The 19,403-nt window shown below is 39.1% G+C and overlaps 1 protein-coding gene and 1 long non-coding RNA gene across 6 annotated transcripts in view; one reads left to right on the forward strand and one right to left on the reverse strand.

Moving 5' to 3' along the window:
• ATP8B1 (ATPase phospholipid transporting 8B1) overlaps positions 1 to 3,832 on the forward strand; it is a 134,627-nt gene extending 130,795 nt beyond the window's left edge. The window contains exon 28 of the mRNA XM_045886640.3: positions 2,733 to 3,832. Within this exon, the coding sequence (XP_045742596.1) occupies positions 2,733 to 2,768 (36 nt within the window). The 3' untranslated portion in view covers positions 2,769 to 3,832. The remainder of the gene's footprint in view (positions 1 to 2,732) is intronic.
• The window catches only part of LOC129046180 (uncharacterized), a 48,144-nt gene that overhangs the window by 18,733 nt on the left and 10,008 nt on the right, over positions 1 to 19,403 (reverse strand). For 2 of the 5 annotated variants that reach the window (XR_010407510.1, XR_010407511.1), the window contains exons 2-4: positions 16,109 to 16,258; positions 11,785 to 11,875; positions 2,794 to 2,990 (exon numbers count right to left, since the gene is read on the reverse strand). This is a non-coding gene — a long non-coding RNA (uncharacterized LOC129046180). Of the gene's footprint in view, positions 1 to 2,793; positions 2,991 to 11,784; positions 11,876 to 16,108; positions 16,262 to 19,403 lie in introns of those variants that run through there. The other 3 variants (XR_008507008.2, XR_010407509.1, XR_010407508.1) reach the window with 3 other exon arrangements.

Consider the following 19,403-nt stretch of genomic DNA (forward strand, 5'->3'; position numbering starts at 1 on the left):
AAAACTAATGGTGTAATGTATGGTGATTAATGTAACAATAAAATAAAATTTAAAAAAATTTAATGTACACTAAAAACTATAAAACATTGAAAAAAGCAATTGAAGATGACACAAATAAATGGAAAGATATTCTGTGCTCATGGAATGGAAAAATTAGTATTGTTTAAATGTCCATACTACCCAAAGCAATCTATATATTTAATGAAATCCTGATCAAAATTTCAATGGTATTTTTCACAGCAACAGAACAATCCTAAAATTTTTATGTAACCACAAAAGAGCCTGAATATCCAAAGCAATCTTGAAAAATAAAAACAAAGCTGGTGGAATCATACTCTCTGATTTCCAATAATGTTACAAAGCTATAGTAATCAAAACAGTACGGTATTGGCATAAAAACAGACACATAGATCAATGGAACAAAACAGAGAAATAAACCCACACATATATGGTCAATTAATTAAAAAAAAAAAAAAGAGCCAAGAATATACAATGGGGAAAGAACAGTCTCTTCAATAAATGGTGTTGGGAAAATTGGACAACCATATGCAAAAGAATGAAGCTGGACCACTCTGATACAGGGAAGATGGAGTAGGATTCTAAACTCACCTTGTCCCACAGATACACCATCCGCATTCATGTAACTAAGCCAGAAAATGACCCAAGGACTGGCAGAATGGCTCTCCAGAGTTAACCATAGAAAGGAGGCTACATCAAAAGGGGTGGGAAGGGTAGAGATGGTCAGAAACCAAACCAACCTTTGTGACTAATCACAAGTGGGAGGGACACCAGGAGTACACAGGGAGAACACACCTACACCAGGCCCCCCAGCCCAGGACCTGCACTGGGAAGACAAATCCCCATAACATCTGGCTTTGAGAACCAGAGGGGCTTAACACCAGGAACTTTAAAAATCAGGGGGCCGGATCTGGGAGAGCCGGAAGGCAAGGGTGATAGGAAACAGTCCCTGTCCTTAAAGAGAGAGCATAACAAACAACCCCTCAGAGATAGAGCATAGAAGCAGTGGTTTGAAAAGCGCCTAGGGTACGCGGGAGGATTTATTTACTAATCTCAAAACAAGCACTGGAGGGGCAGAGATCTTCAGGAGACTTCTCCAAGAATAAAAGAGCTGGTGGGCACCACTTCTCTCCCCTCACCTCAGTCTAGATACAGATAGCTGTGGGAACCAACATAAAATCTCAGCCACCTAGCATGTAACACCACAGCCTGCCCCCCCATTCTCCTGTGGACTGCCCCCTCCAACTGCCCCACCCAGCAGGAGTCCGTGCAAAGCGACACCACAAGCTTCTCCTGGTGCAAGCAGCTCCAACAGCCACTCCAAAGTGACTCTTGCCCTGGGGAGAGGGGAAGATAAGCACACACACCAGTCCCACTGCAGCCCCAGCAGCGGGTAGGGTGCAGACAGCTGATCTGACTGCTGGCCCTGCCTACCAACAAAAACCTCACAGGGGGCAGCACAAAGAGTCTGGTAGTAGTTCAAGGTCACTGCAACCCCAATAGACTGAGGACAGACATCTGGTCTGACTGCAGGCCCCGCCCACCAGTGAAAGCCTCTCTGGGGACAACATGGGGAGAGCACCCTGCAGGTCAGTGCAACCAGTTCTGGCAAATGGGCAGAAGGCAGGCATCCGGTCTGACCCAACGCAAGCCCAAGGCAGGCCCGGACTAGCCCCTTAACAGCACTGGGACCAAACTGCCTACAACAGGCAAAGAGGGCCACTGCAGACCAGCGGACCCAAGGCAGACATGGCTCAACCACAACAGCAGGGCACACGCAACACAAGTCTCAATCCTCTGTCCCCATGTGTGGGCTTCTTTGTAACCTCCCCGGTCGAATTTATCGCCCAGTTGGCTCCCATCGTCTCTGTGAGACTGCCTAAATATACGTGGGCTCCGAGGGAAGCTGAACTTTAACATTCACCAAGGACAAAATGACTCCACAAAACCTCAAAGCATGGGCCCTATTCCTGCCCTGAGCACACAGTCCACATCTGCTTGCTTGCTTGCTTGCTTGCTTTCAGATTTTATTTTATTTTTTGACAGAGAGAGAGGCAGCAAGAGAGGGAACACAAGCAGGGGGAGTGGGAGAAGGAGAAGCAGGCTTCCCATGGAGCAGGGAGCCCGATGCGGGGCTCGATCCCAGGACCCTGAGATCATGACCCGAGCCGAAGGCAGACGCTTAATGACTGAGCCATCCAGGTGCTCCCACATCTGCTTTATTTAAAAAATCACGGGAGCGCCTGGGTGGCTCAGTGGGTTAATAAGCATCTACCTTCGGCTAGGGTCATGATCCCAGGGTCCTGGGATAGAGCCCCACATCCGGCTCCTTGCTCAACAGAGAGCCTGCTTCTCCCTCTCCCTCTGCTGCTCCCCCTGCCTGTTCTCTCTCTCAAATAAATAAATAAATAAATAAAATCTTTGGAAAAAATCACCAATAAAGCATTCCAAACATAAAGATAAAAAACATTTCTGGTTCCCATAATATGAAAGTCATACAGCCTTGCACATACTAAAAACATAAGATAAAGTCTATTAACTTTCTAGAATGCCCTTTGTTAATAATCTAATTTTTATGTAAAAAAAACACATAACCCTGCACCAAATGTTCCCTTCCCCCAAGCACTCTTTTCTTTGTGAAGATTGTGTATCCAGAGCATCTGTCCTAACTTGGGCTCAACTAAAACTTTTTTCCTTTTAAAAATTTTTAACAGGGTTTGTTCATTTTGCGTCAACACTTCTTGGCATAGTCTGCAGGACATCAGAGCAACTCACCTGAGATCTCCTGGGGGTCCTCTGGAGCTCGGTGCTCAGTGCCAGCATGGGCCCTTTGTGCCCCTCCGACTTCTCAGCACCTCACAGGTGTTATCGGGTGAGTTCAGATATCCGGACCTCCTCAATTTGAGTTGATGGTCCTGACTTCTATTCCAGCTGTTGAGGGTTACCAGTAACGTTCTCTAGGTGGGAATAACCTAGAGGGGTTGGTGTTGATGGGTGATTTGTTTTAATTTGGCATTATACAAATTAATGTTTTAATATAAGGCTTGAGTAAACTTTCTGACTAGAAATATGAGAGACTAAATCTTTGGTAGCCTAAAACTAGCTAGGTTAAATGATAAATTGGTTCAAACTCATTGGATATCTAAGTCTTTTCCAAATAAAATAAAATAATAAAACACTAAATACTAAACACAGGTTTACCTACGTTTGTCTTATTAGAGGAAAACTAAAGATAAATTTGGGTTTATTAGTAAACATGTTTTATGCTTTATTAAAAGATTGTACTATGAAGAAACATTTTTAGAAATTATGAAATATATTCATAAACGTACCAATCTAAAGGATACAGGCATAACAGTTCACAATTGCTTACTACTTAGTTTCTACTACAAATCAAGGTTTCTAAGCATTAAAAATACTGATAAATGTAACTAAGACCACTGGAAATAAAAAGGAAAATATCTTGGTATGCAAGGAAAGTTAGAGATGTGTTTTTGGTAAGATAGAGTATGAGGAATAAAAATACATTTTTGTTGAGGGAAAAGAAGGTCATTTAGTCCTGAAATGAGACTGGTTATTTAGAGAGAAAAAAACATAGGACAAAATCTGAATGGAAAAGAAAGTTGTAGGTTTGTGAAGGGAAATCTTTGGAAAAAAATTTTATGAGTGCTCAGGACTAAGATTGGGATGAATGAATCTTAAAGGTACACTAATATAAGATTGAAATTTGGTTTTTCCCTCTCTTAAAAAAGCAAAGTTTTCTTCGATTGTGGGTCTGCTCTTAATAAATTATAAACCAACTTTTTTCCCCTTTATCTGCCCAGAAAAAACAAGGTTTCTATATTTGTTTTTATCAGGTCCTTGATTACTTAGGAAAACTAAATCTTCTCAGCTGTAAAGGAGCTAATAACCCTATGAATTTGCCTTCTGAATCTTTTGTTGCCACCTTGGTTGAATAATCAAATATTAAGTTCTATAAAAATCTATGATCCTATTTAGGCATGTGCTTTAGAACTTTCTGAGGTTTTTAACAAACTTCCCCAAAACTCAAATTCTAAATGTAGTCTTTTTAACTAATTAGGCTTATTTGGTATGTTGTTACATGGGAAGTGTGGGCAAACAAACGATGATAAATCTTAGGCTATACTGTGTGAGTAAACGTTGTAACTATTCCAGAAAATATATAAAATTCCTAAAATTTTAATATGTTCTGGTATAATGTCATCACTTAAAATTCTAATTATTAAAATGTTGTGTACCACAAAAATAATCAAATTTTCTTGTCAACTCATTATAATGAACTTTCATCAGATCAGATCCCTATAATGTGAATATTATTACACATTATGGTATCACTGTGTTCCCTTAACCTAGTCTCATTTTTTATTATTTTTTCTTTTTCTGTTCTGTTTGGTTGCTTTCCATTACTCTTTCTTCCAGCTCACTGATCTGTTCTTCTGTTTTCTCTAATCTTTTATTCCCTGTACTGTATTTTTAATTTCAGTTATTAAGTTCTTTATCTGATTTTTTAAATAGGTTAAGGGAACTCAGTGACACCATCATGTATAATAATATTCACATTATAGGGATTCCAGATGGAGAAGAGAAGATAAAAGGGGGCAGAAAATTTATTTGAAGAAATAATAGCTGAAAACTTCCCTAAGGTGGGGAAGGAAACAAATCCATATCCAGGAGGCACAGAGAGCCTACAATAAAATCAGTCTGAGGAGACTCACACCAAGGCACATAACAATTAAAATGGCAACACACAGTGATAAAGAGAATTTTTAAAAACAGCAAGAGAAAAGAGTTACATACAAGGCTCCATAAGGCTATCAGCTGATTTTTCAGCAGAAACTTTGCAGGCCAGAAAAGAGTGCTAATTTGTGCTAAAAGGAAAAAACCTGAAACCAAGAATACTCTGCCCAGCAAGACTATCATTCAGAATAGAAGAAGGGATAAAGAGTTTCTCAAACAAAACTTAAAGGAATTAATCATCACTAAACAAGCCTTACAAGTAATGTTAGCGGACCTGCTGGGTGGCTTAGTTGGTTGGGCAGCCAACTCTTGATTTTGGCTTGGGTCATGATCTCAGGATCATGGGGTCAAACCCTGTATTGGGCTCCACCCTCAGTGTGTGGAGTCTGCTTGTCCCTCTTCCTCCCTCCCCCCACTAGCGTGTACATGCTCTCTAAAATAAATAAATAAAATCTTAAAAAGAAAAATGTTGGAGGGAATTCTATGAGTGGAAAGGAAAGGCCACAATCAGGAATAAGAAAATTAGTAAAGGACATAATTCACAGGTACATACAAACATAATAAAAGTAGATTAATCCCTTATAAAACCAGTATAAAGATTAAAGCACAAAAACAGTAAAATCAATAATACCTATAAAAATTAGTCAAGGGGTCCACAAAATAAAAGGATGTAAAGTATGATGAAACCATATACATAAAATGTGTGTTTGTGTGTGGGGGGAATAAAAATTTAGTGCTTTTATTTTTTTTTTTAAAGATTTTATTCACTCATTTGACAGAGACACAGCAAGAGAAGGAACATAAGCAGGGAGGGTAGGAAAGGGAGAAGCAGGCTTCCCGCTAAGAAGGCAGCCCAACGGGGGCTCAATCCCAGGATCCTGGGATCATGACCCGAGCCGAATGCAGACGCTTAACGAATGAGCCACCCAGGTGCCCCAATCTAGTGCTTTTAAAATGGATTCAAAATTAAGCGACCATCAACCTAATACAGACTGCTACATGCATAGTATATTACATATAAACCAAATTAGAACAGATAAATTACTAGCAATAAAATTAAGCCAATAATCCAAAAACTCCCAATAAATAAAAGTGCAGGACCAGATGGCTTCACAGGTGAATTCTACCAAACAGTTAAGAGTAGAGTTAACAACTATTTTTCTCAAACTATTCCAAAATATAGAAGAGGAAGGAAAGCTTTGAAATTCAATCTAAGAGGACAGCATTGCCCTGTTAACAAAATCAGATAAACACACTTAAAAAAAGGAGAACACATGACAGTCTCTGACCAACATAGATGCAAAGTTCCTCAATAAGATGTTAGCAAACTGATTCCAGCAATATATTAAAAAAAATAAAATAAAATAAAAACACCACGATCAAGTGGGATTTATTCCTGGGATACAATGGTAGTTCAAATCAATCAATGTGATACATCGCATCAACAGGAGAAAGGATAAAAACCATATGATCATTTCAATAGATGCACAAAAAGCATTTGACAAAGTACAACATCCATTCATGATAAAAACCCTCAACAAAGTAGGTTTATTTTTTTGTTGTTTAAAGATTTTATTTATGGGGCACCTGGGTGGCTCAGTCATTAAGCGTCTGCCTTCGGCTCAGATCATGATCCCAGAGTCCTGGGATCAAGCCCTGCATCAGGCTCCTGCTTGGCGGGAGGTCTGCTTCTCCCTCTCCCACTCCCCCTGCTTGTGTTCCCTCTCTCGCTGTGTCTCTCTCTGTCAAATAAATAAATAAAATCTTAAAAAATAAAAAAAGATTTTATTTATTTATTGGAGAGAGTGAGACAGAGATAGCAACAGAGATAATGAGAGAGAGCACGAGCTGGGGCGGGGGGGGCGCAGAGAGGGGCAGAGGGAGAAGCAGAATCCCCACTGAGCAGGGAGCTGGATGTGGGGCTCAATCCCAGGACCCTGGGATCATGACCTGAGCCAAAGGCAGACACTTAACCAACTGAGCTACCCAGAAGCCCCAACAAAGTAGGTTTAGAGGAAACATACCTCAACATAATAAAGACCATATGTGAAAAATCTACAGGTAACATCATACTTAATGGTGAAAAACTGAGAGCTCTTCCCCTAAGATCAGGAACAAGACAAGGTTTCCACTCTCACCACTTTTATTCAACATAGTATTAGAAGTCCTAGCCACAGAAATCAGATTAGAAAAAGGAATATAAGGAATCCAAATTGGTAAGGAAGAAGTAAAACTTTCACTATTTTCAGATGACATGTTACTGTATATAGAAAGCCCTAAAGACTCCACCAAAAAACTACTTGAACTGATAAACAGTAAAGCTGCAAGATACAAAATTGATATACAGAAATTGTTACGGAACCTGGACTGGATCGCCCGATGGAAGAACCAAGCGGCACCCGGAAATCTTGGAGGATAGGAGGTTTATTTAACGCCGGTGGGCTCAGAGGAGAGTGGTCTCCAAAGGTCTGAGCCCCAAGCACAAACACAGGGGGCAATTTATACATATCTACTTCTGCATACTTGGCATTTTTGGTGCGTGCATGAACCGGGGTAGGGAGAAGAACCTGGATTGGTCCACGCAGGAAGCAAAGAGAAGAACCTGGAAGAGCCCTGGGGCAAGGACTGGGACTCTCGCGCTGGCTCGGTTGGCCATCTTAGGACACAGATTTTCCTTATCAAAATTGGTTCCATCTCTATACACTAATAATGAAGTAGCAGAAAGAGAAATTAAGAAAATAATCAACTGCATCAAAAGTAAAAAAAACCCAAAAACCTAGGAACAAACTTAAGAAGATGAAACACCTGTACACCAAAAATTACTACCCAAGGCACCCTACAGATTTAATGCAATCAGACTACCAACATCATCTGCACAGAATTAGAACAAATAATCCTAAAATTTGTATGGAACTACAAAAGACTCCAAACAGCCAAAGCAATTTTAAAAAAAAGAACAAAACTGATGGTATCACAATCTCAGATTTCAAGTTTACTACAAAGCTGCAGTTATCAAAACAGTATGTACTGGCACAAAAATAGACACACTGATCCATGGAACAGAATAGAGAACCTAGAAATAAACCCATACTTATGTGGTCAATTAATCTACGACAAAGGAGGCAAGAATATACAATGGGAAAAAGACAGTCTCTTCAACAGATGGTGACGGGAAAACTGGACAGCTACATGCAAAAGAATAAAACTGGACTACTTTCTTACGCCATACACAAAAACTCAAAATGGATTAAAGACCTAAATGTGAGATCTGAAACCATAAAATTCCTAGAAGAAAACAGGAAATAAGCTCTTTGACGTCAGCTGTAGAAACATTTTTCTAGATATGTCACCTTTGGCAAGGGAAACAAAAGCAAAATAAACTGTTGGGACTACACCAAAATAAAATCTTGAAATTTACAACATAATGGATGAGCCTTGAGGGCATTAGGCTAAGGGAAATAAATCGAGAAAGACAAATATTGTATGATTTCACTTATATGTGGAGTCTAAAAGCAAACAAACAACAATAAAACAAAACAAAACAAAAAACCCTGGACCTCATGGATACTGAGAATAGACTGGTGGTTGCCATAGAAGGGGGAGGTAGGGAGTGAAAAGGTAAACAACTTCCACCTATAAATCATGGGGATGTAATATACACAAAATGTACATTTGTTCTATACTTATTGTATATTTGAAAACTGCTAAGAGTAAATCCTAAAAGTTCTTGTCATAAGAAAAAAAATTTGTAAGTATGTATAGTGATGGATGTTAACGAGACTTGTAATCATTTCACAATATATACAAATATCAAAATATTGTGTTGTAAACCTGAAACTGTTTTATGTAAATTATATCAATAAAAAATATTTTTAAAAAGGAATGAAGTGCTGGGACACGTGGGTGGCTCAGACGGTTAGGCATTTGACTCTTGGGTTTCAGCTCAGGTCGTGATCTCAGGGTTGTGGATTGAGCTCTGCATCGGGCTCTGCGCTCAGTGCAGAGTCTGCTTAAGATTCTCTCTCTTCCTCTCCCTCTGCCCCACCCCCTCTGTGAGCGTGTGTGCACATCCTCTCTTTCTCTCTCATAAATAAATAAATCTTAAAAAAAAAAAAAAGGAATGAAATGCTACTACAAGCTGCATGGTGGGAGAACCTGCAACACATTATGCTAAATAAAAGATGCCAGATTCAAGTTTACACATTTATGATTCCACTTCTATGAAATGCCCAGAATAGTTAAATGTATAGAGACAGCTGATATGTGGTTTTCAGGGGCTAAGGGTAAAAAGGAATTGTTTTTTTTTTGTTTTTTTGGTTTTTTTTAAGATTTTATTTATTCATTTGACAGAGAGAGACACAGCGAGAGAGGGAACACAAGCAGGGGGAGTGGGAGAGGGAGAAGCAGGCTTCCCGCGGAGCAGGAAGCCTGATGCGGGGCTCGATCCCAGGACCCTGGGATCATGACCTGAGCCGAAGGCAGATGCTTAACGACTGAGCCACCCAGGCGCCCCGGTAAAAAGGAATTGTAATACAAGCCCTGACAGTTTTTTGCTGTTGTTTTTTACGATGCAAGTGCATGACTTGAGCTTTGATTGCCCCAGGCATCTACTTCAAGAGGGTATCTCTAATAAACACATGGCCAGCCACAACTAGAAAAAAAGCTAGGCTGCCTACCTTGACTTAAGCTCCTTTGTTTTAGAGATCTTGGTTGATTTTGATAAATGACCATTTGGGCCACTTGCCTTTTCTCTCTCCACACTTTAAATTCACACTCTTCTGGAAAGCTTGATTTTCTCTTTATACGAAACAATAACAATGCAAAAACCACCTTAGCCTTAAGATTATAGTGATTCTTTAGGATCAGTTCAAAGATCTTCCTTTACTCCTGCATATAAATATGAAGAAGTAATGATGCCTCCAACAGACATGGGTGGATAACTCACCACCTATTCCCAACCCCCTTCCTTCCTTGCCTACCCCCACTACAGACTGGAAATGTAAATACCTACTTTCCCAAACTCCCTTGTAGCTAGGGATGGTGACGTGACCTACTTCTAGTCAATGAGACAAAAGGAGAAGCATGATGGGAAGACTTACTTTACTGCCTTTCCCCTCATCTTACCTCATCTCACTTCTCCCTTTGAATATGAATGGGATGCCCAGAGCTCTGGCAGCCATGTTGTGATCATGAGGCAACAAGCCAACATGTTAAGACAGCAGAGAAAAAAATTAGGTTACTGATGTAGCTGAACTCCTGAATTCCTACCTCCAGACTACTTCCATGTAAGAAAAAAATAAAGCCTTATTTGTTTAAACTATGTTAGGTTTTCTGGTATTTGTGGTTGAAAGCAATTCTAAATGATACAATGCATGAAAATGCAGCAAACCCAAGGAAAAGAAGAGGATTAAAGAGGAAAAATAATTTAAAACAATTAGACAAAACAAATAAACAAAAACCCTCAAATAAATTAGGACAAAAAAATTGCAAGGAAGGAAACAAATCTATCATTTTTGAAGGGGATATGGTGGTATTCTTGGAAAATCTAAGAGATTCAACTAAAAATAGTATGGTAATAATTCAACAAGATAGTGGAAACAAAATAAATACAAAGATAACTTGCAGTTTTACAAACAACAAACAAGACATAATTGCAATTAAAAAAACAAAATACTTAGGAATAAACTTTTCAAGACCTATATGAACAATGTTAAAACACTAGCATATTTAGAAGAAGAGCTAAGCAAATGAAAGGCATGTCATGCTCTTGGCTAAAACCTAACATCACAGAGAGTCAATTCTCCCTAATTTATAAATGGCATATCATCCCCACAAAAATGACAACAGTTTTCATTAATAGGCTGATTGTAAAGTTCATATGGAGACATTACTAAGAGACAGAAAACTGAAAAAGACAACAATGAGGGAGACTACCCCTACCAGATAATAAATCATAATTTAAAAACTAATTTAAACAGTGTGATTCTAATGCATGATTATACCATCCATGGAACAGAACAGAAAACCCAGAAATAGACCCAAACACATGGAAACTCACTACACATAAAGGTGGTACCAAAGATCAGTAGGGGTAAAGACAGACTTTTTAATAAAGGGTGTTGGAACAATAAGAAAACAAACCAGATACCATACAATGTAGTAGAATAAACTCCAAATAAAAGATTTAAATGTAAAACAGAAACAAAAACAAGAAAAACAGTAACTCATAAAAGTTGGAAGAAAAACATGAGAAAATTCAAATATAGACTAAGAGTAGAGAAAGCCTTTAAAATTAAGATTAAAAATCCAAGGGTGCCTGGGTGGCTCAGATGGTTAAGCGTCTGCCTTCGGCTCGTGTTGTGATCCTGGGGTCCTAGGATCAAGTCCCATATCGGGCTCCCCATGCTCTGCGGGGAGGCTGTTTCTCCCTCTCCCTCTGCCTGCCATTCCCCATACTTGTGCTCTCTCTCTGCCAAATAAATAAATTAAAAAAAAGATTAAAAATCCAAAGCCTCAGGGCACCTGGGTGGCTCAGTCGGTTAAGTGTCTGCCTTCGGCTCAGGTCATGATCTCAGGGTCCTGGGATCAAGCCCTGCATCGGGCTCCCTGCTCAGCAGGGAGGAGTTTGCTTCTCCCTTTCCCTCTCCCTCTGCCCCTCCACCCCACTCATGCTCTCTTTCTCTTTCTCTCAAAATCTTAAAAAAAAAAAAAAAATCCAAAGCCTCTAAGGAAAAAGGGTAATGACTTCAAGTGCATAAGGATGAAAGCATTCATTATAGAAGAAAAAAAATGCTATAAGCAAAGTCAAATGGCAAAATGGGAAAAAATATTTGCAACTCATATCACACAAAGGGCTAATCTCCCTAATACATAAAGACTTCCTTGGAACTGAAAGATGCTGACAATTCAACACAAAACAAAATGGGCAAAGTACATGAACAAAAAGAAAATCACAGAAAAAAGAAATACAAATGGCTCCTAAACACATGAAAAGATGTTTAAACTTACCTGTACTAGGGGTGCCTGGCTGGCTCAGTCAGTAGAGCATGTGACTCTTGATCTCAGGGTTGTGAGTTCAAGCCTCATATTGGGTATACAGCTTTAAAATTAAAAAAATTAAAAAATAAACTTACTTGTATTAAAGAAATACAAATCAAAGTGCTTTTGATAGACCATCCACACCTATCAACTTGACAAAAAAGGAAAGGTCTGGTAATGCACTGTTGAGACTATGGCAAAATAGGCTTTCTATTCTATTACTGGCAGGAATATAATTGATAAAACTCTAGGGAGGGCAATTTATCCATTAAAATTTCAAGGGCAGGGGCGCCTGGGTGGCTCAGTCAGTTAAGGGTCTGCTTTTGGCTCAGGTCATGATCCTAGTGTCCTGGGATGGAGCCCCGTATCAGGCTCCCTGCTCAGCAGGGAGTCTGCTTCTCCCTCTCCCTCTGCCCCTCTCCCCAGCCTCCCCACTTGTGCTCTCTGCTCTCTTTCATGCTCTCTCTCTCAAATACAGAAAATCTTTTTAAGAAAATTTCAAAAGCGGGGCACCTGGGTGGCTCAGTTGGTTAAGCGACTGCCTTCAGCTCGGGTCATGATCCTGGAGTCCCAGGATCGAGTCCCGCATCGGGCTCCCTGCTCAGCAGGGAGTCTGCTTCTCCCTCTGACCCTCCTCCCTCTCATGCTCTCTGTCTCTCATTGTCTCTCTCGCAAATGAATAAAATCTTAAAAAAAAAAAAAAAATTTAAAAAAAAAGAAAATTTCAAAAGCATGTACATTTCGACTTAGCAATCACATTTTTCAAATCTATCTGCAGTTCTATTTGCCCAAAGAAGAAAAAACATGTATTACAATGATTGTACTGCAGCACTATCTGTAATAGCAAAACATTGGAAATGAGCAAGAAATCCATCATAAGGGACAAGAATTTAATAAAGTACATCCTGATAACAGAACACAACAAAACTAAAATGGAAACTAAGGGAGAATAAGAAAAATCTCCATGATTCACTATGAAGCGAGAAGAGTCAAATGCAGAACTGTGTGTATAGCAGCTACCTTTTATGTAAAAAAAACAGAAGAAAGAGAATGAATTGACCTATAAATTTAATGAAATCCCAATCAAAATCCTATAAGATCTTTTGATAAAAATTGACAAGCTGATTCAATTTCAATTCAACTGGCAAGCTAAAATTCAAATGGAAATGCAAAGGACCTAAAATAACCAAAATGAGAAAGAAGAATAAAGTTGGAGGGGCTAACGCTACTTGATCTCAGGAATTATTATAAAGCTATTGTTACCAAAACAGCAGGGTTTTAGTCTTAAAGACAGCAAACAGATCAATGGAACAAAATTAATAGTCCAGAAATAAACCCACATATACATGGACAATCAATTTTTGACAAAGGTACAAAGGCAGTGAAGTGGAGAAAGGACAGACCTGTCAAGAAATGATGCTGGAACATTTGGATATTCATATGCAAAAAAAACCTAAACAAAAACTCCCACAAAACTTAGATCCATACCTCCTACAGGCAAAAGATGTGAACAGACACTTCAACAAAGATATACAGGAGTGATGTCATCAAGATGGCAACACTGTCTATTCCTGACTCTATTCCCCCTTACAAGGAGATCAACTAACTATTCATAAACAAGATACTACAGAGAGAATCCTAGAAGCCGAAGCACCCCCTGTAACATAGAGACCAAAGAAGACCTCATTAGAAGAGTAAAAGGAGAGTTACACACTGACCTCACGGCCTCTCCCCAAGGCTGGCACAGCAACATGCTGAGAGGTCTCCCCTGAGCCTATAGGTCCTCCGATGGGAAGAGAGAGCCCAGTGTGGACATCCAGCTGCCCCAGCATTGTGGGTTGCCTCCTGGGAGCCTCCATTTGGACTAATCCGACAGGGATCACAGAGTAATCTAGAGGGCTCAACTACTGGAGATCTGATTGCAACAGAGAATGGGGAATGGCATGCAACAACCAGCACTCAGATCTTGTTAGAGCAGATTCCTACCTGCAGCACCCAAGGAGCAATCCCAACCAGGAGTTTTGCTTATGCAGAGCCAAGCCCATAGCACAGTCTGACCAGAGAACTCAGCAGGGTACAGGTTTGCCTGATGGTAGGGTCCTCGAACAAAGAGCTTTGGAAGCCCTGTGAACTGGCTTGCTGTGCACAGGCAGACAAGTGAATCATAGCCTGGCACACGGCTGGCTGTCACTTCCAGTTTTTCCAGATCAGAAAGCCTGATCTGGTTCACCTATGAAGCTGCTTGGAACTAGCCTAGGCAGAAATCATAGCCCTGCCCATTGCTGAATAGAGCTTTCAGCCTGCCCAACCAGAAAACCTAACCACTGCACATGAGAACCCACACAGCCCATCCAACAGCCCTGTTTATAGCAGCTCTTGAACAGAGAGCACAGCCTATGGCTTTGCCCACCTGCAGAGCAAAAGCAGTGGCCCCATCTGGCCAGGGAATTCAGTACACAGTCTTGCCTGATTCAGGTTCATAAACCTGCAGCCCATCCTGCTGCTCCACCGGGGCAGGGAAGCTAATTCATAGTGCCATATACTGCTGAGTATAGTACCCCATCCTGACTGTCTAGTAAGCCTGACCAGAGAACCCAGGCAAAGGCAGAGCCCATCCTACAGCCTCACTTGGGCAGGGAACAGCTGTCCTAACTGTTCTCAGCCAGCAGTATCCCCTTCACCCCAACCTCAAAGCTTGGGCAGTGGTCTTGAACAAAGACAAATCCTGATAGCAGGTCCCATCTGCCCAAAGATGTTACCAGCAGACATGTCCAGTAACCTACACTGAACTGACTGGTAAAGAACTGTCCCTACTAAAGTTAACCTATAAAGTAAAGAAGAGGAAACTGCTCACTCAAATGCATACATAACAACATAAGGAATCAAAGACAATGAAAAATCAGGTAAACATGACACCACCAAAGGAAACTAATAAAGCTCTGATAACTAATCCTAAAGAAATGGAGATCTATGAGCTGTTAAACAATTCAGAACAGTCCTCTTAAAAGTTCAGCAAACTACAAGAACACACAGAAAGAACACAATTAAACAGTATTAGGAAAACAATGCATGAAGTACTCTAAATAGAAAGCCTCAAAAAAACCCACAACATAAATCCTAGAGCTGAAAAATGCAATGACTGAAGAATTCAATAAAGAGCTTCAAAAGTAGACTCAACCTAAAGAAATGCAAAAGAAAGAACCACTGATTTAGAAAACAGGACATTTGAAATCAGAGGAGCAAAATGAAAAAAGTAAAGAAAGCCTACAGTACTTACAGAACACAATCAAAAGAAATAATATCTGCATTATGGAAATGTCAGGAGAAGAGAAAGAAAGGGATAAAAACATACTTAAAGCAATAATGGCTAAAAATTTCCCAAACTTCTGGAGAGAAATGGGACATCCAGATCCATGAGGTCCAAAGGACTCCAAATAAATTGAACATGAATAGGGCTATACCAAGGATACATTATGACTGTCAAAAGTCAAAAACAGAAAAATAATTCTGAAGGCAGCAGAAAAACAGGGAAGTTTCATACAAGAAAACCTCCATAAGACTATTGGTGGATTTCTCAAGAGAAACTTTTCAGGCTAGGAAAGAATGGGATGATATATTCAAAAATGTTGAAGTGGGGGGAAATCTGTCAACCAAGAATTTTATACCCAGCAAAGCTGTCCTTCTCCCAAACAAAAGACTCTCAAACAAAAGCTGAGGAAGTTCATCACCTTTGTACCTGTCTTACAAGAAATGAAAAAGGGAGTTGAGTAGAAGGACACTAACAGAAATCATAAACATAAGAAGATAACATAAAACTTGCTAGTAATGGTAAATATATAGTCAAAGTTAAATTCTGTAATACGGTTAATGGTGGTGTGTCATTCACTTACAACTCTAGATTAAAAATTAAACATAGTAAAAATATCCTTAACTACAATAATGTTATTGGTTACATAATACGAAAAATATGTGAACCTTAGCCTCATAACTTAAATTGTGAGGGGGAGTAGAAATAAAAATGTAAAGTTTAGGAATGCTATTTAAATTCTTCTCAACTTGAGAAAGGGTGTTATAATTTTAAGATAATTTATTTAAGCTTCATGGTAACCACAAGGGAAGAACCTGTAGTAATTACACAAAAGAACATGATAATGAAGTCAAAGCGTACTGATACCAAAAGATATCAAACACACACAAAAATAATAGGATAAGAAACAAGGAACAATGGATCTATAAAATACCAGAAAACAATGAACAAAATGGCAATAGTTAGTGTTTACTTATCAATAATTACCTTAAATGTAAATGGATTAAATTCTCCAATTAGGGGCACCTGGTGGCTCAGCTGGTTAAGTGTCCAACGCTTGATCTCAGCTCAGGTCTTGATCTCAGGGTCATGAGTTTAAGCCTCACACTGGGCTCCAGTGTGTGCTGGGTGTGGAGCCTACTTGAAAAAAAAAAAATCTAATTAGAAGACATAGATGGCTGAATCGATTTAAAAAACAAAAACAAAAACCAAGACCCAATGATATGTTGCCTGCAAGAGACTCACCTTAGCTTTAAAGATATACATAGACTGAAAGTACAGGGATAGATAACAGTATTTCAAGAAAATAGTAATGAAAAAACCACCCCCAAACAGGAGTAGCCATGCTTGTATCATACAAAATAAACTTCAAACTAAAAATAGTAAAAAGAGACAAAGAAGGTCATTATATAATGATAAAGTGGTCAATCCCTTGAGAAGCCATAACAATTGTAAATATTCATGCACCCTACATCAGAGCACCTAAATATACAAAGCAAAAACTAAGAGAGCTAAAAGGAGAAATAAACAGCAATACAATACAGTTGGGGACTTTAAGACCCCATTCTTAACAATGGATAGATTATCCAGACACAGAATCAATAAGGAAACAGACTGGCAAAGCACTATAGATCAAATGGACTTAACAGACATATACAGAACATTCTATCCAACAACAGTAGAATACACACTTTTCAAGTGCATGTAGAACATTTCTTAGGATAGACTGTATGTTATGCCACAAAGTAGAAGACTAAAGTCATACTAAGTATCTTCTCTGACCACTGTGGTATGGCATTAGAAATCAACAACAGGAAGAAAACTGAAAAGTCCACAAATATATGGAAATTAAACAACATTCTTCTCAACAACCAATGAATCAAAAGAGAAATAAAAAAAGTATCTTGAGACAAATGAAAATGGAAACACAACATACTAAAACTTATGGGATGCAGCAAAAGCAGTTCTAAGAGGGAACGTCCTAATATTAAGTGCCTATAGTAATTATCAAAGATCTCAAATAAACAACACTAAGCCATAAAGAACTATAAAAAGAAGAACAAACTGAACCCAAAGTTAGCAGAAGGAAATAATAAAAATTATAGCAGAAATAAATTAGCGAACAGGAGAAAAATAGAAAAGATTAACAAAACAAAGAGTTGGTTCTTTGAGAAGAGGACCCAAATCAACAAAACTGTAAATGGAAAAAGAAACATTACAACCAATAACACAGAAATACAGAGGATCATTAGAACCTACTATGAACAACTATATGCCAAAAAACTGGACAACCTATTAGAAATGGAAAAATTCTTAGAAATATGCAATCTAGGGGTGCCTGGGAGGCTCAGTCGGTTAAGCATCTGCCTTCAGCTCAGGTCATGATCCCAGGGTCCTGGGATCGAGCCCCACATCGGGCTCCCTGCTCAGCGGCGTGCCTGCTTCTCCCTTGCCCTCTGTCTGCTGCTCCCCCTGCTTGTGCTCTCTCTCTCTACCAAATAAATAAATAAAATCTTAAAAAAAAAAAAAAAAAAAAAGAAATATGCAACCTACTAAGCATGAAGCAAGGAGAAATAGAAACTCCAAACAGACTGATTACTACTAAGGAGATTGAATTAAAATTTTTATTTATTTGTCAGAGAAACAGAAAAAGCACAATTGGGGGGGAGCAGCAGAGGGAGAAGCAGGCTCCCTGCTGAGCAGAGCTCAATGTAGGACTCGATCCCAGGACCCTGGGATCATGACCTGAGCTGAAGGCAGACACTTAACCAACTGAACCACCCAGGTATCCTAAGGAGATTGGGTTAGTAATCAAAAATCTCCCAGCAAAGAATAGCCCAGGACCAAATGGTTTCACTGATGAATTTTACCAAACATTTAAAGAATTAATGCCAATCCTTCTCAGACTCTTCCAAAAAACTGAAAGGGAAGGAACACTCCTAAATTTATTTCATAAGGCCAGCACTACCTTGATAGGAAAGTCAGGAAAGGACACCAGAAGAAAAAAGAAAACAAACAAACAAACAAAAAACAACCACAGGCCAATATCCCTAATGAATACAGACACAAAAATTCTCAAAATACTAGCAAACCAAATTCAGCAGCACATTAAAAATATCATTCACCATGATGAAGTGAGATTTATCCCTGGATCAAGGATGGTGCAGCATATGCAAACCAATCATTGTGATACATCACATTAAAAAATGAAAGAAAAAAATCATATGACCATAATCATAGACACAGAAAAACATTTGACAAAATTCAACATCCATTAATGATAAAAGCTCTTAACAAATTAGGTATAGAAGGAATGAACCTCAACATAATAAAGGCCATATACAAAAGAGACCCACAGCTAACATACTCAATGGTGAAAGGTTGAAAGATTTGCTCCAAGAACAGGAACAAGACAAGGGTGCCCACTCTTACCATTCCTGTTCAACAGGGTTCTGTGTTGAACCCTGTTCTGGGGTTGCTTTGAAATGAAGCAACCAGGCAAGAAAAAAGAAGTAAAAGGCATTCAGAATTGGAAAGGGAGAACTAAAATTGTCTCTCTCTGCAGATAACATGATTTTATATAGAGAAAATCCTAAAGATGCCACCAAAAAACTGTTAGATCTAATCAACAAATTCAGTAAAGTTGCAGGTTACAAAATAACACTTTTTAAAAGTAGCATTTCTATATACTAACAACAAATAACTCCAAAAACGAAATAAAGAAAACCACCCCATTTACAATAGTATCAAAAACAATAAATACTTAGGAATAAATTTAACCAAGGATGTAAAAGATCTCTACTCTGAAACCTACAAGGCATTGATGAAAGAAACTGAAGAAGAGACAAATAAATGGAAAGGTATCCTGTGCTCATGGGTTGGAGAAATTAATATTTTTTTAAATGTCTACACTACCAAAAGCTATCTGCAGATTCAATGAAATCCACATCAAGATTCCAATAGCATTTTTTACAGAAGTAGAAAAAACAATTCTAAAATTTTTTTTTTTTTTTTTTTTTTTTTAAGATTTTTTTTATTTATTTGACAGAGAAAGACACAGCGAGAGAGGAAACACAAACGGGGAGTGGGAGAGGGAGAAGCAGACTCCCTGCCGAGCAGGGAGCCCGATGCGGGACTCGATCCCGGGACTCCAGGATCATGACCTGAGCCGAAGGCAGTCGCTTAACCAACTGAGCCACCCAGGCGCCCCAATTCTAAAATTTATAGGGAACCACAAAAGACCCCAAATAGCCAAAGTGATCCTAAGAAAGGACAAAGCAGG

Source organism: Mirounga angustirostris, unplaced genomic scaffold (genome assembly GCF_029215605.1).
Source record: "Mirounga angustirostris isolate CCGP_5_RB_7025 unplaced genomic scaffold, mMirAng1.0.hap1 SCAF_14, whole genome shotgun sequence".
Taxonomy (NCBI): domain Eukaryota; kingdom Metazoa; phylum Chordata; class Mammalia; order Carnivora; family Phocidae; genus Mirounga; species Mirounga angustirostris.